Source organism: Coregonus clupeaformis, chromosome 10, assembly GCF_020615455.1.
Source record: "Coregonus clupeaformis isolate EN_2021a chromosome 10, ASM2061545v1, whole genome shotgun sequence".
In the NCBI taxonomy this organism is placed as follows: Eukaryota; Metazoa; Chordata; class Actinopteri; order Salmoniformes; family Salmonidae; genus Coregonus; species Coregonus clupeaformis.
This window is the reverse complement of record NC_059201.1, coordinates 43666618-43679383: the sequence shown is the minus strand read 5'-3', so window position 1 is coordinate 43679383 and position 12766 is coordinate 43666618. Positions and strand designations below refer to the sequence as shown.

The window sequence follows — 12766 nt, the reverse complement described above, 5'->3', positions numbered from 1 at the left end:
CCCATCCAGGACATCTACTTGAAACATTGCCTGAGGAAGGCCTGCAGCATCATCAAGGACCCCACACACCCCAGCCACGAGCTGTTCACTCCCTTACAGTTGGGCAGATGGTATCGGAGCATAAGGTCTGATACCAACAGGCTCAGAGACAGTTTCTATCTACAAGCCATCAGACTGCTGAACACTTGAACTGGACTGACCGCCTACTCGGATTCTCCGCTCCATAGCACACATGCACACACCTACACAGACATACACACATATATACATTCATGCTACACACACATCACAACTGCTGCTACCAGACTCTTCTTATACTGCTCAATTTATACACTTGCCCGCATCCCCCCTTCACCAATTCACATGTAACACAGGAGGTTGGTGACACTTTAATTGGGGAGGACGGGCTCGTGATAATGGCTGGAGCGGAATTGGTGGAATGGTATCAAATACATCAAACACATGGTTTCCACATGTTTGATACCATTCCATTTGCGCCGTTCCAGACATTATTATGAGATGTCCTCCCCTCAGCAGCCGCCACTGACGTGTAAATATTGGACTATAAATTGTGCCTTCCTGTATTATACTTATACTAAAATGTTTATTCTATTCTAATGCCATTTACTTTATGTTCATATTCTTATATTTTCTTATTTCTTATTGTTGTTGCATTGTCCTAAACCATAGGGGCGGTGTAGAGCAAAACACGGAAAAGGGTTACAGCCACAAAGTGACTATATCACTAAATTGTGCTATTTGGTCTTAATTTAAGTTTAGGGTTAGTCATAAGGTTAGCAGTGTGGTTAAGGTTAGGGTTAAGGTTAGGTTTAAAATCACATTTTACGAAGCGAAATTGTATAAATGGGCGGGGTTTATGACTTTGTGGCTGTGGTAACTAGTGACGATCCCACGGAAAAGGAGCAAGCGGAAATCTCTTTGCCACGCCCCCCAGAACTCCGCTCAACTCGCCGGCGTCTCGAGAAAGACTGCCCTTCCTGTCACCTTGACTTCTATTTTAATTACAAAGGTAAGTGACTATCCACAATAATCTATTTTGTGAGAAAACTTAGTGTTATGACAATATTCAAACGGTTTTGAAGACCCAGCTTTGAGTTGTTCCCATTGAGGTATAAAATAAGGTTATTCGCATCGGTTTCCGCTAGCCAGCCCAGCCACTATCATGTTGATTAATCCTCGCAAAGTTTCAAACACATATGAAACAGTGCAATCAGTTCTTTCTCAAATTAACTTTTAACTTTAGCTAGATTCCTAGCTAATTTGTATATGCAACATTTAGTCCAGTGACCGTTAAAAATGATGTAGCCAACTGTGTAGTGCAATTTCCTGTAATATGATGATGATGAAAGAATTTATCCTCATCTCAGTGATGTTGCCAGGACTGTGTGAGTGCCCTTTTCATTCATAGCGTGCATTCTCAACCCACGTACGAGACCTTTTGCACGCTAACGCCGAAGTTCAAGGGACTTTCCATTGGAAGGATTTATAGGGGATCGGTACCAACGGTAGCATCCCCTTGTGTAAAGCTTATCTACTACAGTTATTCAGGAAATATTTATTTTTGATTATTAAATTGTTTGTCTTGCGTCAACCCAGTTTTGGGCTTCTCAATGTATAGATTGTCAATCGGATCATTTGAGATCCATGTAGGTATTATTCTAAGAAAAAACGTACCCAATGTCATCCACAACGGCAAGAATGGCTTTCAACGTTCAGAATGATAAATATTGGTTTGACTTTCAAGACGTCGTCTATTAACATTCAGTAGTCCTTCTAGCCTTGACCTAAAGATACCTTACCAATGCCGCAGTCCAGTGTCATGTGATTAATCAGATGGACAGTAGCTAATCGAATTAGGCAGCCAACCTGCTGCTCGCACGATTAAGCTTTACAACAACCAGGAAGGACACTTTTGGGAAAGAACTCTTAAGTGAAAGTTATTTTTAACCACCACTGACATAGCAGTCAAAAAAGGGCCTCTGATATGGAAAGGCCATTTGGGTCAGTGTTCATGAGTTCATTGCCTTGACCTAAGGTCAGATGGTATCTGAAAAACCTCACTACCTCAAATTACTGATAAACTGTGAAAGAAACATGCTGATTCACATTTTTAGGCTCAGAGAGTTTGCACAATGTACATTGAGGTATCATGTTTATAGGACTAAGAACTCGTATCATGGTGAGACTATCTGGTAGTCTTTAAAAAAAAAAAAATGTTTTATTACTTTTCTCCTCTGAAGGTCGAGCACCATGTCCATCCTGAAGATTCATGCCCGGGAGATCTTTGATTCCCGTGGCAACCCCACTGTGGAGGTGGACCTCTACACTGACAAAGGTAAATGTTGCTATTGGCCTAACATAATGTTAACAGTGGTCCTCTGTAGCTCAGTTTGTAGGGCATGGCTCTTGCAATGCCAGTATAGTGGGTTCGAGTCCCAGAACCACCTATAAGTAAAACATTCAATGCGTGCATACATTTTAAGTTGCTTTGGATAAAAGTGTCTGCTAAATGGCAAATAACATCTGAAAATAGTCTAAGCCTAGCTTACCCAGGTAACCACTAGCTTACAATGAACTCACAAGTAAAAGCATTTACCTTCTGATATTAAAAGCAGGTTAGGGCCTTCGTTATCTTTATTGGACAGGACAAACCTGTTTTCACGATTTCTGGTATATCATCAAAATAACTCAATCACAGCACGTTTTTGGACTCATTCAACAGTTTTCATCTGATTTAATTAGAATAATATTGAAAATTAATGTTGAAAGTTCAATTCTTATTCCTTAAACATAAGTTGAAAATGATTGTCGCTGTTTCCTATTGACAATAACTTTTAATAAATAGCTCGATGTCAAAATACCGTTTGAAGTGTCCAAATCAATATGCAGAAACAGTTTGATGCTTTTGTATATATAATGTCTGTGGACACCCCTTCAAATTAGTGGATTAGGCTATTTCAGCCACACCAGTTGCTGACAGGTGTATAGAATTGAGCACACAGCCATGCAATCTCCATAGACAAACATTGCCAGTAGAGTGGCATTACTGAAGAGCTCAGTGACTTTCAACGTGGCACCATCATAGGATGCCATCTTTCCAACAAGTCAGTTCGTCAAATTTCTGCCCTGCTAGAGCTGCCCCAGTCAACTGTAAGTGCTGTTATTGTGAAGTGGAAACGTCTAGGAGCAACAACGACTCAGCCGTGAAGTAGGCCACACAAGCTCACAGAACGGGACCACTGAGTTCTGTAGCGCGTAAAAATCGTCTGTCCTCGGTTGCAACACACACTACAGAGTTCCAAACTGCCTCTGGAAGCAACTTCAGCACAATAATTGTTTGTCGGGAGCTTCATGAAATGGGTTTCCGTGGCCGAGCAGCGCACAAAACCCTAAGATCACCATGTGCAATGCCAAGCGTCAGCTGGAGTGGTGTAAAGCTCACCGCCATTGGACTCTGGAGCAGTGGAAACGCGTTCTCTGGAGTGATGAATCACGCTTCACCATCTGGCAGTCCGACGGACTAATCTGGGTTTGGCGATGCCAGGAGAACGCTACCTGCCCGATTGCATAGTGCCAACTGTAAAGTTTGGTGGTGAAGGAATAATGGTCTGGGGCTGTTTTTCATGGTTCGGGCTAGGTCCCATAGTTCCAGTGAAGGGAAATCTTAACGCTACAGCATACAATGACATTCTAGATGATTCTGTGCTTTCAACTTTGTGACAACAGTTTGGGGAAGGCCCTTTCCTGTTTAACATGACAATGCCCCCGTGCACAAAGTGAGGTCCATACAGAAATGGTTTGTCGAGATCAGTGTGGAAGAACTTGACTGGCCTGCACAGAGCCCTGACCCCTCAACCCCATCGAACACCTTTTTAGGATGAATCAAAAAGATGATGATTTTTTTTTTTTTATCTGACGCGTTTCGGCTGCATGGCCTTCCTTCCCTGACGTTTAAAAAAAAATAACCTTGTTTCTATTGAACATGCCATACAAATAAAGGCATTTTAATTAATTATATGATGAGTGCCTTGGTCCTCCTTTCTTTTTGATGACCAATTCACCCCTTTGACCAAAGAGCACCTTCTGTCTACCAACATTTACTATTGTGTACCTTAGTAGCGCTTCCCTTCCTCCTCTTTCTTTTAGGATGAATTGGAACACCGACTGCGAGCCAGGCCTAATTGCCCAACATCAGTGCCGACCTCACTAATGCTCTTGTGGCTGAATGGCAGCAAGTCCCCGCAGCAATGTTCCAACATCTAGTGGAAAGCCTTCCCAAAAGAGTGGAGGCTGTTATAGCAGCAAAGAGGGGACCAACTCCATATTAATGCCCATGATTTTGGAATGAGATGTTCTACAAGCAGGTGTCCACATACTTTTGGTCATGTAGTGTATATTAAAAACGTAAACAAAATGTACTACCTACACATACAGTGAGGGGGGAAGTATTTGATCCCCTGCTGATTTTGTACGTTTGCCCACTGACAAAGAAATGATCAGTCTATAATTTTAAATCCAGAAATACGCATGTCAAAAATGTTATAAATTGATTTGCATTTTAATGAGGGAAAAAAGTATTTGACCCCCTCTCAATCAGAAAGATTTCTGTCTCCCAGGTGTCTTTTATACAGGTAACGAACTGAGATTAGAGCACACTCTTAAAGGGAGTGCTCCTAATCTCAGCTTGTTACCTGTATAAAAGACACCTGTCCACAGAAGCAATCAATCAATCAGATTCCAAACTCTCCACCATGGCCAAGACCAAAGAGCTCTCCAAGGATGTCAGGGACAAGATTGTAGACCTACACAAGGATGGAATGGGCTACAAGACCATCGCCAAGCAGCTTGGTGAGAAGGTGACAACAGTTGGTGTGATTATTCGCAAATGGAAGAAACACAAAAGCACTGTCAATCTCCCTCTGCCTGGGGCTCCATGCAAGATCTCACCTCGTGGAGTTGCAATGATCATGAGAACGGTGAGGAATCAGCCCAGAACTACACGGGAGGATCTTGTCAATGATCTCAAGGCAGCTGGGACCATAGTCACCAAGAAAACAATTGGTAACACACTACGCCGTGAAGGACTGAAATCCTGCAGCGCCTGCAAGGTCCCCCTGCTCAAGAAAGCACATATCCATGCCCGTCTGAAGTTTGCCAATGAACATCTGAATGATTCAGAGTCCAAAATCGAGCTCTTTGGCATCAACTCAACTCGCCGTGTTTGGAGGAGGAGGAATGCTGCCTATGACCCCAAGAACACCATCCCCACCGTCAAACATGGAGGTGGAAACATTATGCTTTGGGGGTGTTTTTCTGCTAAGGGGACACGACAACTTCACCGCATCAAAGGGACGATGGACGGGGCCATGTACCGTCAAATCTTGGGTGAGAACCTCCTTCCCTCAGCCAGGGCATTGAAAATGGGTCGTGAATGGGTATTTCAGCATGACAATGACCCAAAACACACGGCCAAGGCAACAAAGGAGTAGCACATTAAGGTCCTGGAGTGGCCTAGCCAGTCTCCAGACCTTAATCCCATAGAAAATCTGTGGAGGGAGCTGAAGTTTCGAGTTGCCAAACGTCAGCCTCAAAACGTTAATGACTTGGAGAAGATCTGCAAAGAGGAGTGGGACAAAATCCCTCCTGAGATGTGTGCAAACCTGGTGGCCAACTACAAGAAACGTCTGACCTCTGATTGCCAACAAGGGTTTTGCCACCAAGTACTAAGTCATGTTTTACAGAGGGGTCAAATACTTATTTCCCTCATTAAAATGCAAATCAATTCATAAAACTTTTGACATGCGTTTTTCTGGATTTTTTTGTTATTCTGTCTCTCACTGTTCAAATAAACCTACCATTAAAATTATAGACTGATCATTTCTTTGTCAGTGGGCAAGTGTACAAAATCAGCAGGGGATCAAATACTTTTTTCCCTCACTGTACATGTGCCACAATAGTAATCATATTACTTGTCTTTTTTTAAACGAGCACCTAAAACCCTTTTTTGACAAGTGGCAATAAATAACTCGTATCGATTAGGGGGGAAATCAGGTTGTATGCACTGGTGAAACTAACCCTACTGAAAAACAACAGGAATCTGGAAATAATAATATGTATATCACAAGGGTTGTTATTTAAGTGATCGTTTGACTCTCAAATATGTGGATTGGTGTGAGGCCAGTGACCTTTTTTTTGTATTTTTATAAAGAGACCGCCCAGACTTCTCTGTCCAATTTGAGTTTGGAAAATGACTGCAGAGTTCTAAGTCCTGCGACCAGTGCATATGACAAAATCAACTGTTTTAAGCATTTTGATTTTGTCATCGTACTGACTATAAACTGTTATACTAACATCACCAATCTGAGGTAAAAAGGATGTGTAATTCCCGCTCCAATTTGATGTGGTCAACGAGAGTTTGTGTAATTTATTAACACAATGTTCACATCAAGGAAAGTAGCATAATATTAATTAAATATTGCAAAATAATGTAATATTTTAATTTAGGATGATAGTAAATTAAGCAAACGCAAAACGTTGTAAAAAAAAACAAATCACATCAATAAGGGATCATAGACTGACCAGGTGAAAGCTATGTCATGGAAAGACCATGACACTCGCAATGTTTTGTACACAGTGTGCGTTTCTCACTAGATTAAATATTTAGAGTTTACAAAAATGCTCTATGCATAATTTAACCGGGCGCTCTAGAAAGTTCCCATAGTAGTGACTGTGCAGCAGCCCGTTCATTCACCCTTCCTACCTTTACACAAATTGACAGTGAGTTAATGAGTTCCTCCTATAGGTGATTGCCCTACTTTTCATGAGTCAGGATTTGATCTCTGTCACTGTTCTCCATCTCCCAGGTCTGTTCAGAGCAGCTGTACCCAGTGGCGCCTCCACTGGTATCTATGAAGCCCTGGAGCTCAGGGACAACGACAAGTCACGCTACCTTGGAAAAGGTGTGTATCTGGGCTTAATATAGTGTAACTTCATTATACTGTATGATTATGATGGCAATCAGAGAGGTCTCTATAAACTTGCCATCTGCAATCTTTACACGGTCTTCCTTCCTTTTTATACTCTTCCTCTGTCAGGTGTAAAAAGGTATGTTAAGTTGGTGAGTTTGCTCCAATTATGTGTGTAAACCCTGGATTGTTGATGCTATGTATTGGCCAATGAGTCTTTAAAGCCACTGGCCGCCATATTGGTTTTCCTCAGAAGGAGCAGTCCTCCATAGGAATGAGTGGAATTCTACAGTATTTCAATAAAATATTTCAAGGACAAAATTACAAGTATTTGTTGTAGTTGAGAGTGTAAGATTAGTACTCCAAAAAATATATATATATTTTGGTAAATATTTGTTATCAAATTCTTCATGTTTAGTTCACATAATATACTTTTTAAGTATACGTTAAGCCTGCAGTGGAATATTTCCCCATTTTCTTCCACCTACTCATTCAAGGGTTTCTTTGTTTTTACATTGTAGAATAATAGTGAAGACAACAAAACTATGAAATAACACATATGGAATCATGTAGTAACCAAAAAAAGTGTTAAACAAATCAAAATATATTTGAGATTCTTCAAATAGCCACCCTTTGCCTTGATGACAGCTTTGCACACTCTTAGCATTCTCTCAACCAGCTTCACCTGGAATGCTTTTCCAACAGTCTTGAAGGAGTTCCCACATATGCTTAGCACTTTTTGGCTGCTTTTCCTTCACCCTGCCGTCCGACTCATCCCAAACCATCTCAATTGGGTTGAGGTCAGGTGATTGTGGAGGCCAGGTCATCTGATGCAGCACCATCACTCTCATTCTTGGTCAAATAGCCCTTACACAGCCTGGAGGTGTGTTGGGTCATTGTCCTGTTGAAAAACAAATGATAGTCCCACTAAGCACAAACCAGATGGGATGGCGTATTGCTGCAGAATGCTGTGGTAGCCATGCTGGTTAAGTGTTTTTTGAATTCTAAATAAATCACAGACAGTGTCACCAGCAAAGCACCATAACACCACCTCCTCCATGCTTTACGGTGGGAACTACACATGTGGAGATTTTCCGTTCACCCACACCGCGTCTCACAAAGCTACGGCGGTTGGAACCAAAAATCTCCAATTTGGACTCCAGACCAAAGGACACATTTCCACCGGTCTAATGTCCATTGCTCGTGTTTCTTGGCCCAAGCAGGTCTCTTCTTCTTATTGGTGTCCTTTTAGTAGTGGTTTCTTTGCAGAAATTCGACCATGAAGGCCTGACTCACACAGTCCCCTCTGAACAGTTGATGTTGAGATGTGTCTGTGACTTGAACTCTGTGAAGCATTTATTTGGGCTGCAATTTCTGAGGCTGGTAACTCTAATGAACTTATCCTCTGCAGCAGAGGTAACTCTGGGTCTTCCATTCCTGTGGTGGTCCTCATGAGAGCCAGTTTCATCATAGCGCTTGATGGTTTTTGCGACTGCACTTGAAGAAGTTCTTAATTTTCTTTATTGACTGACCTTCATGTCTTAAAGTAATGATGGACTGTCGTTTCTCTTTGTTTATTTGAGCTGTTCTTGCCATAATATGGACTTGGTCTTTTACCAAATAGGGCTGTCTTCTGTATACCCCCCTACCTTGTCACAACTCCACTAGTTAACTTTTAACAAGGCACACCTGTTAATTGAAATGCATTCCAGGTAACTACCTCATGAAGCTGGTTGAGAGAATGCCAAGAGTGTGCAAAGTTGTCATCAAGGCAAAGGGTGGCTATTTGAAGAATCTCAAATATAAAATATATTTTGATTTGTTTAACACTTTTTTTTGGTTACTACATGATTCCATATGTGTTATTTCATAGTTTTGATGTCTTCACTATTATTCTACAATGTAAAAATAAAGAAACCCTTGAATGAGTAGGTGTGTCCAAACTTTTGACTGGTAGTGTGACTTTCGTCTTATGACTTTGGAAATGGAAAGCAGACAGATCTGTCTCAACTACTGTACTCATCCTTGTGCATGAAGTCAACACTTTGTCACAGTATTGGTTGCATGATTCGCCAAGCTTGATAGCAAGAAAGCTAAAAAACCTATTGGATTATTAGTGCTCTGACTGTTTTGAGGACCATTTGTTTTAGTTTTAAAATGCGTCTGAAAAAGCATACTGGGTTGTTGTTGCTTGAATTGTTTGTTTCCAAATCCCCCATCTCTCTGTGTTTCTTAGTCAGTAATGTTTCCTTGCCCTTTCAGGTGTTTCACAAGCAGTGGACCACATTAACTCTACACTTGCACCTGCACTCGTTGGGCAGGTAGGAGCATATAATACTTTTTAAAAAGTTGATGTTACTACTAGTACATGACATGGAATGTTGTCTTCGCTTGTCTTGAGGTTTCCCACCCTGGTAAAGATACAGGTCTAGTGTTCCGTCCACTTCCACATACTCCTAGTTAATGCAGCCCTAGTTCCTCAGTTTAAATGCAATGTGCTAAACCCTCATTTTCTTTCTTCATCTCAGGATGTATCTGTGGTTGAGCAGGAGAAAATCGATCAGATCATGCTTGACATGGATGGCACAGAGAACAAGTGTAAGTTGTTTCAGATTAGAATACATCAGAGGACCTGTTTCTTTCGTCTTATGTTTTACCTAGTTTAGTTGAATGCACTGACTGTAAGCCACTCTGAATGACAGCGTCTGCTAAATGACCGTAAATATTTGCCCCATATGGAAGTTAATCTTTTTGATCAATTTCACGTATTTATTTTTTACACATATCAGCCAAGTTTGGTGCCAATGCCATCCTGGGTATTTCCCTGGCGGTGTGTAAGGCTGGTGCAGCTGAGAAAGGCGTCCCCCTGTACCGTCACATCGCTGACCTCGCTGGGAACCCAGAGGTCATCCTGCCCGTACCGGTGAGCACAGGGCATATTTTACTCTTACTTAATATCAAAGTGCGCTCACACATGCCTTCTTGTCTTACAGCTTGTTGTGTAGTTACATTTCTCCACCTAGGTCTCTCGTCAAAAAAAAGAAGATCTTAAGGGATAAAAAAAAAAGTGACACTTTATTTAATGAAATGTAATTTTTTTAAATGATGGATTTCTGATTTCCTAGGCCTTCAACGTGATCAACGGTGGATCTCACGCAGGAAACAAGCTGGCCATGCAGGAATTCATGATCCTGCCGGTGGGTGCCAGCACCTTCAAGGAGGCCATGCGTATCGGGGCAGAGGTCTACCACAACCTGAAGAATGTCATTAAGAAGAAGTACGGCCAGGACGCCACCAATGTGGGAGACGAGGGGGGCTTCGCTCCTAACATCCTGGAGAACAAGGAAGGTACGAGAGCGAAGGGATCAGATGGTTTTATTTTCAGCACATAACAAACTATATTTTACTATATTGTGATACTTGATTGGATTCAGCTCTTTACATTGTAAGGGGAAAAACTCACCTCATCCACCACTGTGTAGTACCCAGATGATCACAAGGTGCTGCCAATATCTAATGAACCATATTCAAACAAATGTACACCTCTACTTAATTTTCCATAGCTCTGGAGCTGATCAAAGAGGCCATCAGCAAAGCAGGATACACAGAACAGGTGGTGATCGGCATGGATGTGGCAGCCTCTGAGTTCTACAGGGACGGGAAATACGACTTAGACTTCAAGTCTCCTGATGACCCAGAGCGTTACATCACTCCTGATGAGCTGGCTGACCTCTACAAGAGCTTCTGCAAGGATTACCCAGGTGTGTGTCCTGTCCTCTCTTGTTGACATATTAGTAATTCCTTGATAATTGTTTTAAATGTATGTAATGTTGTCTCTGGCTGGAGCTGCTTTATATGTATTTTAATTCTCATAATTCAATAATTGTACACTAATGGAGATGGGCACTGTGTTTAATATTATGGTTCAAATACCAATGGTAGGACTGCTCTGAGTTGGCAATTGAAATTAAATAAAGTTACGCACATAAAGTGATCAATTGTCTTTTATTCTATGGTTGTCTACTCTGTAAGGTACAGGACCATGACTTTACTCTCTGTATGTGATCACTGATGATCAATGTCCCCTCTTTGACAGTGGTGTCCATTGAGGACCCCTTTGACCAGGATGACTGGGAGGCGTGGTCCAACTTCACCGGCAGCACAGAGATCCAAGTGGTGGGTGATGACCTCACAGTGACCAACCCCAAACGCATCACCAAGGCCGTGGAGGACAAGGCCTGCAACTGCCTGCTGCTGAAGGTCAATCAGATCGGCTCTGTGACCGAGTCTCTGGCCGCGTAAGTTTCAACCTCCCTTTACTCCATAATGACTTCTACAAGAGGAACTCCAGCCTCTGTTATTTTCTGCCTTTTCTGAGATTTGAGTTGACGTAATTATACTATAAATATGCATTACATTCATGATCTATTCATGAAACTGTCAACAAACCGGGATGCGTCTCATATGTGAGTCAAGGCAAGTCAAACAGCCTGACAGTTGCAAGTCTAACGTAAGCCTCACATTATGTAATTTTCCAACTGTGTGAAAATGTCTAACTACCTAATGACTCCTCTCTTCCCACTGTCCAGGTGCAAGATGGCTCAGTCCAGTGGCTGGGGAGTGATGGTCAGCCATCGCTCTGGGGAGACGGAGGACACCTTCATTGCTGATCTGGTGGTGGGCCTATGCACTGGACAGGTAAGGGGCTTCCCAAAGGAAATACTGTTCGTATTCAACTGTATATGACAACTCCTGAATTTGTATGTAATATTTAAATGTTTTATTATATAGTCGTATTATTGTATTCTTATTGCTGTTGAAGTAATGTTGCCTCTGTCTGTTCATCTCCAGATTAAGACTGGGGCTCCTTGCCGCTCTGAGCGTCTGGCCAAGTACAACCAGATTCTCAGGTGTGGGTTCATGTCCTTTACAGCCTAATCAATGTCGTGATGCTTATAATTTTTGTTCTGCTACAAAGGCTTTCTTGTTGAGCATGGTTTTTAACTATGTAATCCTGCATGGCATCATAACAATTGTACGAAAGAAGTATGTTTTATTGAATATTGCTTTGTAGTGCTAACCCCCCCATGTATTTTCTGTTCACTCTCAGAATTGAAGAGGAATTAGGAGACAAGGCTGTCTTTGCTGGGAAGAACTTCAGGAACCCCCTGGCTTAACTGAGTGCAATGGGAACATACTCCTGGGCATATACACAGGCACACACAACGGTTTAGCAAGCATTCTAATGATTACTTACAAACCCTAAAGAAGCTTACTGAAAACAATCTAAAAGGGTTACATACACATAACGAGGTAGCTAGAAAGACTCATTCAAAATTCCAGTCCAATACTATAGGTTATTACATACATTCCCTAGTCTACCTACATTCCACTGCCCTAGATTAACAAATTGCCTGTGAGTTGCAATGAATGTCTTCCACTGAAAATCTATTCCAATATACAGCAAAATAATTATATTTATGAATAATCAATGCAATGGATTGTGAAATTACAAAAGCTGCAGCCTACCTGTGGCCGTAGATATAGTGAATAAACCTATTTTCTTGAAAGGGAGCCATTTGTCATTATTCTCAGCAGGATGTGTAAATGTTTGATTGTCAAGCATATTATAATAAAATGTATAGTGTGATGGGTGAATTATAATATTTAATTAGTTATATAGCTAATTGTTTTATGTATGGACAGTTCTTTCATTTAACCTATTCAGTATGATCGCTTTCTACAATCTTCCTGGAATTCTGAATTATATCTGATGCGTT

At 41.5% G+C, this 12766-nt stretch overlaps 1 protein-coding gene across 1 annotated transcript; it reads left to right on the top strand.

Annotated features, from left to right (window-relative positions):
• Nucleotides 1-925: 925 nt before the first annotated feature.
• Nucleotides 926-12560, top strand: eno1b (enolase 1b, (alpha)). The gene is made up of 12 exons (XM_041887895.2): nt 926-1030; nt 2262-2356; nt 6885-6980; nt 9249-9307; nt 9515-9584; nt 9776-9909; nt 10112-10334; nt 10550-10747; nt 11083-11284; nt 11576-11684; nt 11838-11896; nt 12097-12560. The coding sequence occupies exons 2-12, from the start codon at nt 2272-2274 to the stop codon at nt 12161-12163; spliced, it is 1302 nt and encodes a 433-aa protein (XP_041743829.1). The 5' UTR covers nt 926-1030; nt 2262-2271; the 3' UTR covers nt 12164-12560.
• The last annotated feature ends 206 nt before the right edge of the window (nt 12561-12766 follow it).

Bases quoted from the DNA above. Each gene is read 5' to 3' on its own strand.
- eno1b (XM_041887895.2), top strand. From the start codon at position 2,272: ATGTCCATCCTGAAGATTCATGCCCGGGAGATCTTTGATTCCCGTGGC. The intron at 2,357-6,884 runs GTAAATGTTGCT...TCCATCTCCCAG, and splicing joins GGACCTCTACACTGACAAAG to GTCTGTTCAGAGCAGCTGTA. The intron at 11,897-12,096 runs GTGTGGGTTCAT...GTTCACTCTCAG, and splicing joins AAGTACAACCAGATTCTCAG to AATTGAAGAGGAATTAGGAG.